The 18,141-nt window shown below is 42.1% G+C and overlaps 1 protein-coding gene across 11 annotated transcripts in view; it reads left to right on the top strand.

The window, feature by feature from the left end:
* The window catches only part of KANK1 (KN motif and ankyrin repeat domains 1), a 129,007-nt gene extending 111,552 nt beyond the window's left edge, over window positions 1–17,455 (top strand). For 9 of the 11 annotated variants that reach the window (XM_051788457.1, XM_051788461.1, XM_051788459.1 and 6 more), the window contains 9 exons: window positions 3,079–3,297; window positions 4,112–4,220; window positions 5,234–5,443; window positions 7,035–7,122; window positions 9,834–10,065; window positions 12,677–12,819; window positions 13,325–13,525; window positions 15,715–15,813; window positions 16,471–17,455. In XM_051788457.1, the coding sequence (XP_051644417.1) occupies window positions 3,079–3,297; window positions 4,112–4,220; window positions 5,234–5,443; window positions 7,035–7,122; window positions 9,834–10,065; window positions 12,677–12,819; window positions 13,325–13,525; window positions 15,715–15,813; window positions 16,471–16,533 (1,364 nt within the window). In that variant the 3' untranslated portion in view covers window positions 16,534–17,455. Of the gene's footprint in view, window positions 1–3,078; window positions 3,298–4,111; window positions 4,221–5,233; window positions 5,444–7,034; window positions 7,123–9,833; window positions 10,066–12,676; window positions 12,820–13,324; window positions 13,526–15,714; window positions 15,814–16,470 lie in introns of those variants that run through there. The other 2 variants (XM_051788456.1, XM_051788465.1) reach the window with 2 other exon arrangements.
* The last annotated feature ends 686 nt before the right edge of the window (window positions 17,456–18,141 follow it).

Raw genomic sequence — 18,141 nt, 5'->3', positions numbered from 1 at the left:
TATGTTGCAAAATATATTCATAAATTCTTGGCAGCTCCATGCTGTAGTTAGCTATGCTATATCAGTACTTAGAAACTTGTGTCAAGTTTGCAGTATTTGCCCGCAACAGTAGCCTAAGGAAAAGCAGCAGGGCAGGTCTTCCCGATAGGCAGTGTCTAGCTAAGCATTGAACTTGTTGGCTGATTTGCACCGTGACCTGGAGAAGGATTCTGCTCAAGCAGACTTTAGACTTCTGTGAGGTGAGAGGAAGAGTCTGTTTTAAGATCTGTGTAGACTAATGGTAATCTTCAGCCAGGGTTTTGTTTCTCCTCTGGAGAGGTGCCTCCAGCCCCAACAGCAACTCTGCAGTCCTGTTGGAGGAAGAGGGAACTTGGCTCATTCAGCTTTATGGTTTGCATAGCAGTAGATTAGTCTATTAAATCATTGACTGTAAGGTTGAATGGTGCAGCTCCTTCCTTCATCTTTTTTTCTGAGTGATCGGCCTTGGTTGGTGCTCTCCAAGCATCTTTACATTGGCTGTTTTGAAAAGGGGAAGCTCTGGGAGCTAACATTAAATGCTAATTAAAGGCTTGCAGTTTTAGTGCTGAGTTGGGCCCAAAGCTCTCTTTCCCTCATCGTTGGGTACTGTGGATGAAGTAAGTGTAGAGTAACAGCATTGCTGGGACAATGAGAGCACTGACCGGTTTATCTAATGCACACTTGTTGTCTGCTTGCCCTCAAGTCTTGATGTCATCCTCTTTTGTCCAGCTGAGAAGGACCTCTTTTCTTTTTCATTGGAAGGCATAGATGTCATGCCCTAGATCCTGAACTCAGTGTGGTGCCCCTCAGCCACTGATGCATGAGCCAGAGGAGGGGACCTACAGGGGTCTTGTTGCATTGGTGGCAGGTTTAGCTAATAGAGAGGCTGTGAGTCTGGGGAGAGAAGGCTGCTACTGTCCCTCTCCTTTCTCTCTGTCCTACCCTGCAGCTCCATCCTCCGTGTGTCCCAGGGCAGGAGGGAGACACCTGGGAAAATTCATGCTTTGGGGTTATGACAGGGCACACCAAGGTGCTGTTGGTTTACCTCAGGGTGGAGCCCCACTCTGTCCTGCTGGAGTCCTGCCAGCTGCCCTCAGCTCTGGCACACACAAACCCACCTGACCTGCCACAGTTGTCACAGCTGCTTTTGTAGGAGAACTGTGATGCATGACAGAGGATGCAGAGAGTTCTACTGAAAGCAAACCTGGGCACCTTTGGAAGCTTTGCATATCCCTGATACTTCAGAGCAGGTTTCCTCTGCTCCTTCCCACGTTCTCGGAGGCAAGGCTGGAGCAGAAGGGGTGACCTGGTAAAACCACCCTGAGCAGCCCCACCACCAGCTACAGCTGGACATGGTTACTGTGTTTGATACTCTTTCATTGTAGCTGTCATCATTCCAAGCAAGTGGAGGGAGAGACAGTTCCCTTGTTTTTCAGCTAAGGGAATTTAAAAATCCTTGGGTTTGGCTTGGGGCTCCACCACCTTGGCAGCCCTCTTCTCCTTGGCTGTTGGATAAGGAATGATGCTTACTGTTGGGAAGGGACCCAACCAAAGTCAGTTGCAAAATGGGGAGAGGTGGGGGGACAAGGGATTCCCCTCTTGCTTCATATGTGTGTCCATTTTGTCCCAAGTGCACAGACGTGTCTCTAGAAGAGTTACTCCTCCCCAGGGGGCTCTGGGGCAGCTGTCGCCTTCAACACACACAAACACCACTCCCTATTCCCACTTAAGTAGAAGCTTTTTGACTATACCTGTGGTGATATATGGCTGTTGATGCCCTGCTGTGTGCCTTTCCCTGCAGACAGCTTCCCACTGTAGCTTGGAGGAGCTATAAGCTATGGTGGAAGTTTGCAATAGGTCTCACTTCTGGAGAAGGTGCCTTGGGAAATGCATGTTCCCAGACTCAGCTGGGAACTCAAAGACTTGGTTGGGAATGGGAGCAACTGGGAGGAAGCTGCTGGGAAGTGACAATGTTCGGAAAAATCAACTTCAATAGCAAGAACAGCTTGCTAGACAAAGATGTAGCTGTGTTTCTAAAAATTAAGGTTTGGAATTTACCTTACTACAGTAGGTTAGCACACTGTACAGTGTCATTCAAGTGGATGCCAATGTGGAGGCTGTGGCTTAATTCTTGATAAATACAAAGGCAGAAAAATATGGAGGCACATGTGATTGAATGCTAACAAGATCACTTAGGGAGGAATATGTGTGTAAAAAAAAACAACCCAGTGTGTTCCACAAACAAAAGCATTTGTACAGATTTGTAGAGCATTTGTAATAGCACAGCTGGAGGAGCTCCAGGGGAATCTGTAAAAGTCTGTGCGTAATTAGCACTGCCTTTTAAATACACAAAGGGAAAAAATGGAGTGAATGCCAGCAAATCAGCGAGGGGAAGAAAATATAACCCAAACATTTGGAATTTGATTTAAATACAACTACTAGCTCAGTACAATCCTGTCAAAAAAAAAGGAAAGAAAGACATATAGTGGTTGTGAGTTTATTGCAGTTGTCTCAGTAACTTGGTTAAGCATATAGGTTTCAGAATTAGTCAGAGTGATGGCAAAAAGGAAAATTTCCTGAAAAATTTCAGGTTTCATGGAAAATTACATTCCCTAATAAACAACTGCAATAAAAAGCTTACTACTCTTGGAGAAAGACCATGCAGAGGAACTGTGAATGTGCTGTGCTCTTCAGGCATGTCAGTGAGGACCAGCTCAGTGAGCCCACCCTGAGCAAGGGTGGCAGGAGCTGGGGTCATTGTTGATACTGAAAGAGAAGGAAAAGGAAGCACCATTCCTTTCATGCATTTTAAAGCCCATATCTTTATAGTTTTTCCTTGTATTGTATATTTTCACCAAAAGAAGAACTCACAGCTTTTTTTTTGCATTTTCTGAAAGCAATCGTGGTCTTTTCCATATCAGGTCCTTAGAAAAGAGTGTTTTAAAGCACAAGGGGTGCCCTTTCTTTTCCAGTTTGGGGTTTTTTCTGCCTGTTGATCACAATACTGGCAGAAGTACTTTGGTCTGACTCCTCCATGATGCTTACTGTCTTCTCTGGCAGGTGCTACTTTGGAGTACATCCCACATGGTCAACTTGCAAACACCCACTTAACTTCAAATTTGCGAACACTGAAATTGGAGCAGGACATTGTACCTGCTCAGGAGGAGAGGAAGACTCCCCTGGTGGAAACTGTTCGGGGAAGGAAGTCCTTTTCTTCTCAGGATAAAACTCTTGCTCCAATTAACCTGACAGATGACCAGCTTGCCTCAGGCCTTTATGGTAATAACTGACTCACATTCACCTTTCATCATTCTGGTGGAGTCTGAGTATGAAATACAGTTTAAAAAGCTTTTCAGTATTACCAAAAATGTAAAAGCAGGAAAAGATGCAGCTACAGGGAAAGTCACAATTTGAGACCCTGTGTCTGCAGATAGTGGTTAGGTTTTAAATGGCAGATTGTAGCATCAGTGAAATATCATTTAGTGTCTTTAAAGAAGAATGGGTTAATAATTATTTTTTTAAATACTTAAATTTGTATGAATGTTTTACCTGTCTTACGCTTAGAGATTGCTTTAAAAGTTGTTTCAATGAATACTAAAATCTAAAAGACCAGCCTTGATTGAATCTCCCTACCCCGTTGAATAGTTTATTGTTAAATATGCTTTCTGTATTGTTTAAATGTGCTGTCTGTACTAATGCATTCATTCTGGCAAAGAGCTGCTGCTCTCTGACACCAAGAATCAAGATTTTCTTAATTGACCAGAGTAACCATTTCAGCATTAGAAGTTTTTCACAAATAGCGAAGAAAAACAAAAAGCTCATATCTTTTCTTAAAGTTTTCTAAAGCATCATAAAGATTAACAGCATGTTGGAAGATGGGAAATCTAGGCTACACTGGTTTCCAGAGTTGATTTTGGAACTGTTCTTTGATATTTCCAATATGCATCTCACACCATGTAAAAAATATTGGAAAACTCAGCTTCAGTTGGTAAATTAAACAGAGAGCTGTTTGTTATGAAAAATTGTCTAAAGCTGCTGCAAAACTGGCTACAGATTTGTACTAATATGTGTGCTTTGTCTCCCTCTTTAACAGTATGTACCAATAATGAAAACACGCTTAAATCTATCATGAAGAAAAGGGATGGGAAGAAGGATTTGAGCAACACCAAGAAGAACCTGCAGTTTGTTGGCATTAATGGCGGGTAAGAGACCTGTCTCCAAAACATCTGTCACTATAGCACTGTACTGCTTTCACAGCGGGTAGGACAGGAAGAACCCAGGAGCACATGCATAGCTTTGGCCTGTCCTTCAGGCTGAGGTGCATCTGCTGAGTGTAGGTATCAGAAGGAAGAACGAGACAGCTGAGCTCCTCTTAATCCTCTTGTGCATTCAAGTGATATATGGCATCAGTCTCAAGTACCTGTACATGAGACTGCTGCCAAATTTAACTCAGGAAAATGAAATGAGTTCAGCCATGGGGACATTCTTCAGGCAATGCTTTATTAAGGAAAACTTGTAAATATGTTTGGCAGCTGACAAGCACAACACTGTAAAATTAAACAATACAGCAAGAGATGGCATTGCCCAAAAATTGATTTTTCTGGCTTTGTGTTAGATAAATACAGAAACTTTACTACACAAATACAGAAAACAGTATGGAAAATTTTCATCTTTTAAAATACCTTGCCCTTGCAGAATGTTGCAAAGAACTTGAAAATGGTTTCATCAAATTGTTTTATATAGCTTGTCTAGCCCTTTCCTCAGATTAGTTTTTCTTTAGTACAAGTGCTTTGTGCAGTATATAGCCTAAATATCCCAATTACATAATTTCATACATATTGAATAAAAGTATCATTACTTATAGTGGGGGAGTGTTACCACAGGTTTGTTATCTTCTGCTTATATCTGACTAGTAAGGCAACAACACAATTTACTCTGAACAAAGTAATTTCAGTTTGGGGATAGGACAATGTCTGACAGACTGTTAAGACTTTTGTTTAAAAAAGGTTGTTCTTCTTTCATTACACACTGTGTACATACTAATGACAGTTATCAGTTAGCCTTGACACTGAGTTCAGTGAGTAGAAAAGGTCTCTGAGAGGAAAACAGGAGGACTAAGCCTTTGCAAGACATTTTTCCACTTGCACCAGTGCAAGCAGGTACTGTCCACTGCTGAATGGCACTGAGCAAGCGCCCCTGCCCATTTTTCCCACAGGTACGAGACCACATCCAGCGATGACTCCAGCTCGGAGGAGAGCTCCTCCTCAGATTCAGAGGAGGAGTGCGAGGGCCACGAGTATCCCTGCGACCGGCACACAGAGGAGAAGCAGCCCACCCCACACACTGCAGAGGTCTGTGCCGTGGGGGCAGAGAAGGACAGTCCTCTCCCAGAGTGTGAGGCCGAGGAGGTGGAAATCAGAGAGAGGTAGGCTGCTCGCCCCCTCCAGAGTGCCTCTGAGGAGGTCACTGCTGCCTCGTGGCATGGGGTAAGCAGTGGGCTCTGCTCATACTGGTGGAGAAAGCATCAGCCCCATCATTGGTTGACTGCTGCTGACTTCCCTCCTGCTCGAGTGGATAGTCAGAGGCGGTTTCATGGCAGAACAGCCATGTGTGAGCAGGGAGAAGGTGTCAGAGGGTGTCCTTTGCAGCAGCTGATCCCACTGACTTTAAATGGTCCATTAACAGTGAGACCCAGGTGGCTCACCCAGCAGAGACTCTTCCGGGACACAAATGGCACTTGTTTGGGAGCTGGCAATGCCTTGAGAATGGCCTGGTCTGTAAAATGAACAAGCAAATGAGTCTGGAGCCGTGCACACCAGGTCAGCAGCCTGCTGGGAGTACATCTTGCATTTGCACCTTCCACGGCATCTCAGCCATGGCTGGTACTGCTCAGTAAGAGGATGGGGTACAGAAGTAAGGACATTGTCCAGCCCTCAGATCATATGCTTCATGTGAGATCACATACTGTACTATACTTCTAAGGTCACTATCACACACTTCTTCAGCATTTCATGTCTAAGCTACTTTTCAAATTGCTGGTAATGGACTGTGTAAGATAGGATTTGACAGACAAGGCTTTTCTGTTTTGGTGTACGGAAAGCAAACCATTGTCACGAGTTTTTACTGATTCTTCATTAGTAAATGGTAAAAGGAAGTATAAACATGGACAGGGAAGGGATATTTTATAGGTAATGGTTTTACCAGTGGTTTACAAGTGTGCTAGCTTGGAAAATTATGTAGGTGGAATAATAACAGTAAAATTAATGTCATGTTTCACTGAAGGTGTAGCTTAGCATCAAGTTCTCTGTAATTGTCAGCTGCTAAATAAAAGAGATGCAGAAATTAATAATTAAGAGCTTGGAGGCCTTGGAGCTGTGTCTTTTGAAGTGCTCTGAGCTTGCTTTATACAGTACTGTAGGATAGCTTGTTATTTTACAGGTGGCATAGAAAGATGGGCAGTTTCTCAAAAGAGGTCTCTAATTTACATTTATCCTAGCAGGGGGTGGTTGTGAAGAGGAGTAGCAGGACAGCTTAGATAGCCATGTGTACTTGAGGAACATGTTCTCTGCAAGCTGACTGCCCTGGCAATGCCCTTTGAGGGGAAGGAACAGGGCACATGGCTACGCATGGACATGGTCCATGCTGCGGTGGAGCATTTCATTGCACTGGAAGCACTAGCAGCTGGCGTGTAACCCAGGAGGGCTAAAATTCCCACCTTACACACAGAGTGTCCTAGTTGCTCTGCTTTCTGGGAGAATTTTCCTAAAAAATTCTGCCATCATCCTCTCTGCAGGTTATAGGCAGAGATGGTTGGCCACAGTGACATGTGGGACAGGCACAGACCTTATTTTCAGCACTACTATGAGTAGCGAAGAGCTGCCAGAGTGGCTTCTGCATGGCAGATTGCTTGCCTGGAAACATTAATCCCCAGAGAACTTTCAGAAAGATAAATGTTTCTATGCTGAAACGTTAAGAGAAAAATTGAAACATGCAGTATATGTTGCTGTCTCCCTCAGATACGAGCTAAGTGAAAAGATGCTTTCTGCCTGTCACTTGCTGAGAAACAACATTGATGACCCCAAGACATTAACCAACAAAGATGTGGTAAGCAATGCAGGACAAAATTCTCTCTGAGATGCAATAGAAAACTTGAGGGAAGGATAACTTGTGGTTTTGCAGGACCAACCTTGCAGTGGGTAAGCAGATGAGGATTTCATCTTTCCTGCGACGGTCACAAAACTCTTTCTATCAGGAGACTTTTGTCCAGAGAATGTACTTGTGCTTTGTGCACTTGGGTGTTGTCACGCAAGGCACACACATAAAAATAGTAACGTGAAAGTGCAGTTTCAACACATCTGTGTATTCCTGTGTTATTATTGTGTCACTTTAGCACTGCTGTGGGCAGCTCTTAGATCTCACATTAGGAGACTATATGCCGTAAGAAGACTGTTACTTCCTATGACAAAAGCTCATAGTCTGTTCTGAAACTGTGGTGATCTGCCTCCTTCTAAGCACAGGGGTCTTGTTTGTCTGACTTACTGCACTGGTGGTTTTATCAGTGCTGCAGAGAGTAAGGAGTATTCATTGTTAATACGCATTCTCAAGAAATAAAATTGTATTTGCCTCATATAGGAATTGCCTATACTGCCTTGTGAGGGCGATCTGAGAACAAAGGAACACTGCTTAGTGATATGAAACTGAATTTTGCATTTCTTACAGTTGTGTGGTGATGTAAAAGGCAACAACCCACTGATCTCCTCTACTGTAGAGCATCTGCAGCTTCTTAAAGACAGTTATGTTGTGTGCATGACACAGCAGTATTGTCTGTGTCCAGTTCTGACATTTGTGGTCCAAGGAATGTTTTGAAAGGTTGTTCAATACAGTTGTGACAGTTTTTAATCATGTATTTGTCCTTCAGGAGTAGTTTAGGCATTCAAACAACAAATGGTTTAGGCCCTGTTGGAGTTGTGTCAAAAATGGCATAACCACATGATGATCTCTGCCTTGGAAGTGTAATTTGAATTTACATTTTTCTTTCTTGTGCTTAAAGTGTCTTCCAGCACAAGTAGTGCTTTGTAGGTGGAAACTACAGACTCATCAGCTCTTGTTCTCTGTCTGTCTGCTGATAAAGGAGTCTTGTCCAAACAGACTAAATGTCAGTACAGCTAAGGATCTATATAAGTTGTCCCAACCTCTTCCAGCATACTCAGCTCTTATGGCTTCTGATTACACCAGGAAGAGCTGTGGATTGCTTATTTTGGAATGTGCTGGATTACATGAATAAAAAGAAGTGTGCTATTTACTTAATAATGTGTGTGATGCTGTGACTAAAAATAATTTCTTAGTGGTATTTTGCACTCAGTAGCGCTTAAAATTAAAAAAATTATATTGTGTCGCTTTATGACCACTTTTTTGTTCAATTCTGTGTGTTCACAATACATGTGATCCAACTCAAATAGTTGTACCTTGTCAGTTTTCATTCTGTAAATGTGTTTCTGTAGTACAGTTATATATGTAGTACTGATGTATGTAGAATATTCTCCCTTTACTGGACACGCGCCACCTCTAGAGCTACTGCAGTGTTTTCCCTAGAGGCTAGATAAGCTTTCTGAGTGCCTTCTCTGTAAAATTGTCCTTGAATTTACTGGCCACCTTGCACATGGGGGGTTATGAAGAGGATATGGTGGTCCTTCCAGGTTACAGAAACTGCCTCTCAAAGTCAGAGCTGGTGGTGACTGTGGAAGCCTCCTTGGCTCACAGCAAGATCTGCTCTACCTACATTTTTCACAACAGATAAGTTACCTGGCCTAAGAGGCTCATACTCCTTCACCCCTAGTCAATACCAATGTGAAAGTTTATCCTGAATGTGTAGCCTGCATCTTCTCATTGCAGCTAAAATCTCTTGCTACGACAGCCAGCCATCCTTCAGGTGAAGAACAGGTTCTTTCTTTTCTTACTGCAACAGTTTTTTGCCTATGAAAATGTTACAGGGTTCCTTTTCCCAGCAGTTCTTTCAGCATAGCATCTCCAGTCCTTCCTGTCTGTCCCATAGGTCAGATTTCCTTGACTTCTTATCATTCTTGCTGTTCACCTTTGAAATTGTTTTAGCCAAATCTTTTGTGTCATTCAGTGATCAGACCAGACAAAGTAGTCCAGCTGTTACCTTCACAGCAATAGGCAGAGAAGAGACTGCATCAAATGGTGTGCAAGCTATAAATATGTTTATTCGCCCCAAAACAGTATTTGCCTTTTTCATTACACTATGATGTTGTTGTCTTTGGTTCAGCTTGTAATACCCAGCTCTTCTCCTGCAGAACTGCTGTCCAACCAGTTCTCATATACTTGAGGCATTTGATAATTTGTGCCTCAAAACTGGGCCTAATTGACTTAGCATGCTGTTGTTTTAAGTCCAGTCAGAAATGCATTTTCCCTGTTCTCCGTCTTGTGTTTATTAGTGATTCATAAACTTAGTTAAGTATTTGATGGAAATGGTTACTCCAAGTCTTTTTTCTGTTCACCAGCATTTGATAACCGTTAATTCCGAGAGGATGAGATTAATTCTGGGAGTAATCTCATCCATGTCCTCAGAGGGGAATAATTCCTGAAAATCAAGTGAAGTGAGAGGAAGTAAACAATTGGTTTTAAAGAAGGCTTTAGTCAGAGGGGAAGCTTCAGTCTGTCATCTTGTTTGTGAGCTGAATGCTTTCTTCCCACATTGGACTAAAAATGGCTTGACCTGCATTGTTGACTTGTGGGATGGAAAATCCTTTAAACAGATTGCCCATATGTAAATTTTTCTGTTTTGGTTTTGGCAGAGGTTTTGTTTAAATACCATCCAGCATGAGTGGTTTCGTGTCTCAAGTCAGAAGTCTGCTGTCCCTGAAATGGTTGGAGACTACATAACTGCTTTTGAAGAGATTTCTCCTGCTGTCCTCAGACATATCATCAATATGGCAGATGGAAATGGAAACACAGCTCTGCATTACAGTGTCTCACATTCTAACTTTGAAATTGTAAAGCTTCTTCTGGATGCAAGTAGGTTAACAGGTTTGCTTATTTTTTTTTTTTAATTATTATTGGGTTTTGCAATTCTCATAGGTGAAACTGAAAAGTTTTAACTGTTAACAGTTATATGGTGGCTCACTTGAGTAATCTGGAATCTTTGTTTCTAGCACTAGCTTTTGAGATGATGTTTCTTGAAAAAGGTACAAAAACACTCAGGTAAATTATACAGAATTGGCTGGTGTCTGAGACTTACAGTTAGATCCCTGACTTTTGGACTGTAGTTCCAAGCTCAGCAATACCAGCCTCTAGCACTAGTTTTCTCTGGAGGCAGTGCAGCTGCTGCTCAGTCGGGTGTAGGGTGCTGGAGGAGGAAGATTCATTGAGGTATAAACATCCATCTTAAACACTCAGACCAGTCTAGTTTTATCTTACTAAAGCGATGCAAAACCTTTTTTTGGCCACCACCTTGACACATCTCTGCTGCCTTTCTGAGAAACTGGAGCAGTATGGCATTCTGTCACAGAAGAGCATTTTCCTGATCCATAAGCAATGTGATGATGCTTCATGTAGTTGCTTTTGTTGTTGCTTCCTTTTCTCAATCCCCTTGCAGAGAGGGTAGTGACCAAGGAGAGACTCCAGAGCATCTGCTCCCCACATGCAATGTGCCAGATGGCAGCCAGCAGAAGGTATCACACTGGAAATGGTCCTAGGCAGGATGTGATCTGTTTAAGCTCCCTCTTTGCTCCCTGAGTGAAGTTGGTTTCTCTAAACTAGTTATAAAACCTGTCACAGTTGATTGTGAAAGGTTAACTAGGCCAATAACATGTCTGGAGTGTAAGCCAAGCAATATTCATAAATACAGAAGGGTAGCACCAGATAAACAAGGATATTAATGATACAAATCCCAGATTTCAAAACCCAGCACATCTGTCACACATGCAGAGATTTCCTCAGCAGCAAAGTGAGCACTTTGAAATCTCTGGTCCTGTTTGAAGGCCCTCTTCCTGTTGGGAAGAATGAGTCATGGCAGGGGAATTCAGGGAATGTCAGGAGCACAGTGAAATGCAGCAGGCTGGCTCTGCAGCACAGCGGTGGTGGGAGGGAACTGCCCCTCCCTTCCCTAGGTATCTCAGGGTAGCAGAAACATGCTCATCTCTTGCTGGAAGTCACAACCTCCTGTAGGTTCCAGCAGCTAGTGTATGCCTGTGGACACCAGGGGTTAACTGTAAAATACAACAACCGTGACTAGTGCCAGGTACTCCTCTGCGGGAGAACTACTTGTGCCAGCACTTGGAAAATGTTTTCAAACAGGCAGATTCCTTCAGGTTTCAGCAGTCTTCCTCTGGACTGTGTCTGAATGGTCACTGTGATCAGCTTTGCAGTGTGGTTATATCACAGGCAGACTGTTGGTCCAAGACTCCGTGTCTGTGTTTGGTGGGAAGAAAGAACGAGATCAGAGAATCCTCCATATCACCAAGCAGAGTCACCAAGAGGACAAGTAGGAGAACAGTTTTGTTCATTAGCCATATAGAAAAGGAGCTGGAATGTGACCTCAGAAAACACACTCTGCTGAAGTAGTCAGGGTAGGAACACATCACTTCTAAAAATTATTCATTACTCATGATATAATGCATGTAGCAAGTGTGTTGTGTGGCTTCATGGAAGTGATGTCTAAAAGTAGTAAGGTAACATCACTGATGTCTATGAAACATTAAAAATGTGCATTTTCTTACATCTGCACTTGTAATGCTTCTGAAATGTTCTTTTCACTGAAAAAGAAAATCCTTTGGCAATAAATCCATAGAATTTCTTGGAACATTTCTGCAACTGTGGTGCAATTTAACCCCTAATCTAGAGATACTGTTTATGTAAGTCTGAGTCCCTGCTTTTCAATAAGATAAGCACACTGAAAACCCTGCTCCCTGGTAAACCAATAAGGTCTGATGAATTTCTGCAGAATTTTAGGAACAGAAAGAGACTGGAGGTAAGATTTGAACAAAAAGGAGAACTCTTGTCAGTTGCTGTCATGGTCAGAGTGCTTGCCTGTATTTGTTCCCAGGGTAGTTTTGCTCACAGTCAGATACGCTGTAGAACTGGAAGCAGCCTTTAATTTAAAGGGGTTTTTTTGGCAACTCTAAGACATGTTGAAGTACACTTGCAGATTTTCAAAATAACACCAATTACAGGAAAATGTTTGTGCTGAGGAGAAATAACTTTTCAACTGACCCTGTTGCTGAACCGTTTTTGTTTTGCAGTGTGGATGCCCTCAGGAGAAGAGCTTAAGGACTCTCCTGATGGTATTTCTGGTGGCAGAACCATGACCCTGATGGCCATGTCAGATTTCAGACCACTTGCTTTTACAAAAGAATAAACAAACGTACAAAGAAAGCCCTAAATGATAACATATAAAATGGCTTTGTGCTCTCCCTTGTGTTATACATATAGTAGAAAAGAATTCTTTTCTTTCTCAGGCTCAAGAGCTCCCCTGTTTATTTTTTATTTTTCCACTTTCCCTTGAATTGCTTCCATTATGAAAGCAGTTGCTGCTTTTTCTTTTTATAGGCTGCTCTACCAACAGTTTATTCAGTTGATTAGCACAATTACTGCTTTTTGGGTTCTTGCTTTCCAAAGAAATTATGTCATCCCTCTGCAGATGTCTGTAATGTAAATCATCAGAACAAGGCTGGTTATACTCCCATCATGCTTGCTGCGCTTGCAGCTGTGGAAGCGGAGAAGGACATGAGGATAGTGGAGGAACTGTTCAGCTGTGGAGACGTGAATGCTAAAGCCAGCCAGGTCAGTCAAATGGTTCACGAGGCACAGTTTGCATTCCTGTGACCTTTTATCTTTCCTTCCACGCTCCCATCCCTGCTCTGTCAGTTCAGCTTTTGCGCACATTGACTTTCACCATCTGTGGGTTCTGTGTGTTTGTTTTTGATTGCTGTGTACAAAACAAAGCCATGGAAGAACAGTTGAGCCTCAGGTCTGGACCTCTTCTAAAAATGAAGGTTGAATATTATATGAAAGAACTATTACTGAATTTTAGGAGGCATTTAGCTCCTTCCAAAGAACTGTAGATGTCTGGAAATAGTTTGGATATCTTTCACTAATTCAATAAATAGCTAAGTGAATGTGGGATATTTGATGCATAAAAGGTATTTAAATAATGGCAATCCAAGCCTTGAGAGTACTGTTTAAGATAACGATTTGTTTTCCCCAGAAGAAGCATAGTGCCAAAAAAATGTGTTCATGCTTTGTCAGTGATTGTCTTTATTTGGGTTTTCTTCTTCTCTTCATGCAGGCTGGTCAGACTGCACTGATGCTAGCTGTGAGTCATGGTCGGATAGACATGGTTAAAGCTTTGCTGGCCTGTGGTGCAGATGTCAATATCCAGGATGATGAGGGCTCTACAGCTCTGATGTGTGCTAGTGAGCATGGACATGTGGAGATTGTTAAACTTCTGCTGGCTCAGCCTGGGTGTAATGGCACCCTGGAGGACAATGTGAGTTGCCTTTCCATACTGTACTACTGAAATCTGCTTAGGTGAATCTCTGACTCAGAGAGTGCTAAAGTACCAGCCACATGAATCTTAATGGTAGTAAGTGCTGTGATTATTTGGCTAGTATTTTTACTTTTCTAACAGACCTAGCTGGTAGCCATTTCTGTGGTTAGCTGTAGGTATTTAGTGGCCAGAACAGAAAAAAGTATTTGTTAGCTCATAGTAAAATATCTTCCTTTCATACATTCCTTCTCCCTTCCACAGGAGTTTTCCCATTTTCAGTTAGGACCTTATCTAGTGACTTTGAGGCCTTTCTGTATTGCTTTTCTGTGCCTGTGGCAAATATCAGTTCTCTTGATATGACATTCACACTGTATCTACACAACGACTTTTAGAGTACAGGTTTGGTCTCAGTCACGGAGCTCTGTTGTCCTGACAATAAAGAGATACAGACTGTGACTTCCGTGCCAAGTGAGACACTTGTATATTTTTTGTTTGCAAGGATCATCGCAGCCTACACTGTCAGCAGAATATTTGATCTGTAGAATTCTCAAGCTTGAAAATGTTGACTTACTTGATCTCTTACCAGTACTATATTCCTGTTAACAACATTTCTTGGGTACTTTTCTATTCTTCCTATTGCATTACCCACTGCAATGGTTTGGGATTTTGGAGGGCAGTGGGTGTGTGGTTGTTGACTCTGTTGCAGAGAGGCAGAGACATCATTTCTCTTCATTCACTGACCTGCTGCAGGAGGCAGCTCAGCTGTCTGATAGTACTAGCAGTGTGTAACGGCTGGCCTGAGGAGAAAATGTAAGAAGACTTCAGTGTAACAAACACTTCTGGGGCAATCTAGATAACTGCAGCCAGGATGCTGTTAGCACTCTTAGTTATGAAGTCAATAATTTAAAAATCTTTATGGGGACACGACACTTAAGTATTCCTGTAGCCAGTTTCACACTCTTTCCCAAGCACAGTTTGACTGCTGCTTATTCATTTTATAATGGGCTTGTCTGTGCTGTGAGATTTTGAGAGTTTTAGCGTTCTCCTAGCTATTCTGAATGTCACAGCGAGGCTTTTCCAGTCTGCGTGATCAGTAGTAAGCTGAGCATTATCCTACTAATGTGTTCCATTCTGACTGTGATTCAGCATCTCTCTTTAAGCACATGTGTTGCCTGTGGAGTGTTGTGCATTTGTAGTGCATTATATTGCATTGTAGTGGACAGCTATTCTAGCTCCCTGTCTGCTTTATGTATAATTGCCTCCTGTAGTCTCATAAGGAGATTTTCCATGTGGATGCTGTCTGTCGTGTCCTGTGCTGGAGAAAGGGTTTACAGTTTAAAAACTTGAGCCAACCTCTCCAATACCAATACCAATACCAGAGCTATGGCCATGGCTGGAATATGTGGTCCATCCCTGTGAGAGCACATTTCAAATACGGGCATTACTGTAGAAACTTCTGTGTGCAAGAGCCAAAAGGCAGGCAGGGAACCAACCAGCAAGCCAGGGGATGCCTGACATCTACTTCTTCCTGGACCAAACACGGTCTAAAGGAAAAACTGCAGATCAATAAATTATCCTTTCAGCAAACCCAGTTTTTGCTTCTAGCACCCTCAACAACTGTGGTTTCTGAAAGCAGTAATATCTTCTGAGAAACTGAGGTGACAGTATTTAACCATGAAATTATATTTAGACTTCCATTAAGGAACATTTGGAATTATGAGTGCAAATTCTCCTAGTGTTAATGGGACCTCTAACACAACAATTATCATTGTAATAGAGCAATTATCATTATATTTGATTAGCATTTATCCCTCCCTTATCTTCTCTTCCACTTGTTACTGACATTGTAGTTTCTCTCAGACAGCCCAATCTTCTGAAATCACTGGTCTTACACAGCACTACACGTAACGTTATTATGATAATGGTGTGCTTATTCTTCCTCAGCAGTAATCAAGAGTACTCATTGAGAGAAATTATTAGGCCTCTGACAATTGGACTACCTCATAAAACAGCAGTGCAAGGCTTATAATAAAAGAAATGAAACAAGACTCTAAATTAACCTAACTGTCTGTATGAGCACCAGGGCCTCCACTTCATAACTTCCCTTCTCTGTGGGCTGATGGGACTTTTAAGAGATCTGTTAATGCATACAAGCACTAATTCTCCTGTTTCTTCCTTTTTTCTCTCAGGATGGCAGCACAGCACTTTCAATAGCCCTGGAAGCTGGACATAAGGACATAGCAGTTCTCCTTTACGCGCACCTCAACTTTTCCAAAACCCAGTCACCGGTTAGTATACAACCTCCTGTAGTTTATGTTTTAACTTGCTGCTCCTGAACATAATAGTAAAATGTAAACAAGAAATTAACCCCCTGGTAGCTATACAGCAGTATAACACATGAAATTTCAAGTTTAATCACAGGATCATTTTTGTGCTGGTAAGTGGACTGTACTTTTTAAAATGCAGATTGACTGCACAAGGCTGAAGCCTGGCTGAGGGATACTTCCTCCTCCTCTTCTTCCTCCTCCTCCCGTTTATTTAGAGATACAGATAACTCACTAGCAAGGTTCACTGACACTGCCTTGTGGATAGGATGCTGTTGTATTACTGTAATGCTAATTATTGACCTGGTCACCCAAAGATAGCTGTTTCTGGCATTAGAGCTGTCCTAGGTGTTCTGGCAACTACCTACCCCTTCTCTAGCCCTGACTCGCTCTTCTCATAAACTGCTGCTAAGCATTTCACTGTCTAAAAAACATGCACTAGTGCCTGTAGGCTGTATGATAGCTGGCACTGTTCTTCCTAAAATTAAAAAAAAAAAAAGTCAAAAAAAGATTTATCTGTACAATTAAAGGCAAGGGATTGAACAGAGTAATTTTGAGTGTTGTGTTCACTAGCAGCTGGCTGGAATAATTTGTCTTTGATGAATTGTTCTTCTTTTCTAGGGCACTCCTAGGCTTAGCAGAAGGACATCTCCTGGTCCCACCCACAGAGCCACGTTTGAGTAGTAGTGCATGAATATCTGTAAAAAATCTCTATGCCATCTGTAAGCTGCTAAATGTTACTGTTTTACTGAGACAGATACTGAATGTAATTGTCTTGTGCCTGAACTCACCAGCAAAGTGAAAGCAGAGATCTAGTGCTAAAGAGAGAAAACTGTAAACTTGAAGTAAGCCTATAGTTAAGTAGTGCTCAGCAGAGAACCCTTCTGTTCTTTTGCTCACATAGTCATCATTCTGTACACTGGCATAAATCCTGTTTTTCTTTGCTGTAGATTATCCTCTCCTGTGTTATGTGCGCCTTAAGACTTCTAAAGCTATCCATGCAGGGGTGTCCCAGTGGCTTCTTTTTAGTCATTCTAAAATATATTTACTGTGCCTAGACTTTATCACAGTAAACTTTTCATAGATTTCATTCCAACATGATTTTCATGTTTTTAATTATTTGAAATTCAGAAGTTGCAGTTGCTTATATAGTCAGCTCCGTGGATCTTGAGCTGGTGGGTGAGTGGGTAGGTATTGGGGATAGAGCCTTTTGTCAGGTCTGAAGTTCACTAAATAAGTTGTTGCTAATTGGGGATAATGTATAACTTTTTATATAAAAGATACTAGTGTCTATAAAATTAATTCGCACAGTATTTTCAACATTTTATATTCCTTAATAATTAAAATCTAGATGAAGAATTACATGTCCTGTTACCATATTTTTATTAACTGTGTCAGTCTATAAGCTCCATACACATTTATTGGAGAATAAAATTAGAGGTACCAGTTGTATATTCCCCTTGAGTGGAATTGAGCGTAGTTCTCAGTGCGTATTTATGGAATGCTATTACCTTGTCACATTCACTTTAGTCATGAGTATTGAAATGTTTGAAGTGCCTTAGAGTCTTGCCATATTTTCAGAATAAAATTTCATTATGCTGGTTTACTCCTCTCCTGTTTTACTTGTGATTTGTGCTCATCCAGAAATGCTGCACACTTCAACTTCAGCAGGAAAACAAACTAGATTGGTAAATTAAGGCAGGGAGGACAGCTCAACCCTTGGGGGCTGCTGATGTGAGCAGCATTGGTGCCCACCCGAGTTTTTTCCTGCTGACTGGAAGAAAGCTTTGCCCAAGGTGATCTGCCTTTGCTGGTATTGCACAGGTTGCGAAGGCTGGGCCCTTTGCTGTTTGGGTGAGAAGTGGCCTCTCTCTCAGCCATGCAAAGCATCATGGGGAGGCACCAAAGGACCATGTTCAAGCAGTTTACTGGAACTGAAAAACAGTTACCAACTGCAATAAAAGCCTTTGAGCTTTATCTTGCAAACAATCCTGGCAGCATAGTGAAAGGGGTGCTTTCTAAATGGTATTGGAGCAAGTTCTAAGCTTCATACCCTTGTCAGTTCAGACCTACCTGACGCGACAGAGAAACACACCTCAGTGCCTTCCTTCAGGGGATCTAAACAGTTCTGTTACTCTGTGTCCTTTCTCCTTCTCACCTTAAATTCTTATCAACAGCTTTTCCCTTTGAAACAAGGACCCACTGAAGCCATTCTCACTTGGCCTACATTGACTAAGTGACTTGGACTGCCAAGAAGTTTCTGTGAACTTTCTCAGATCTGGTTTGGTCCAG

The sequence above is a fragment of the Manacus candei genome, unplaced genomic scaffold, assembly GCF_025592945.1.
Source record: "Manacus candei isolate 608988 ecotype Guabito, Panama unplaced genomic scaffold, ASM2559294v1 h1tg000024l, whole genome shotgun sequence".
Classification (NCBI taxonomy): domain Eukaryota; kingdom Metazoa; phylum Chordata; class Aves; order Passeriformes; family Pipridae; genus Manacus; species Manacus candei.
The sequence above is the reverse complement of the archived record's forward strand: the minus strand, read 5'-3'. Positions and strand labels throughout refer to the sequence as shown.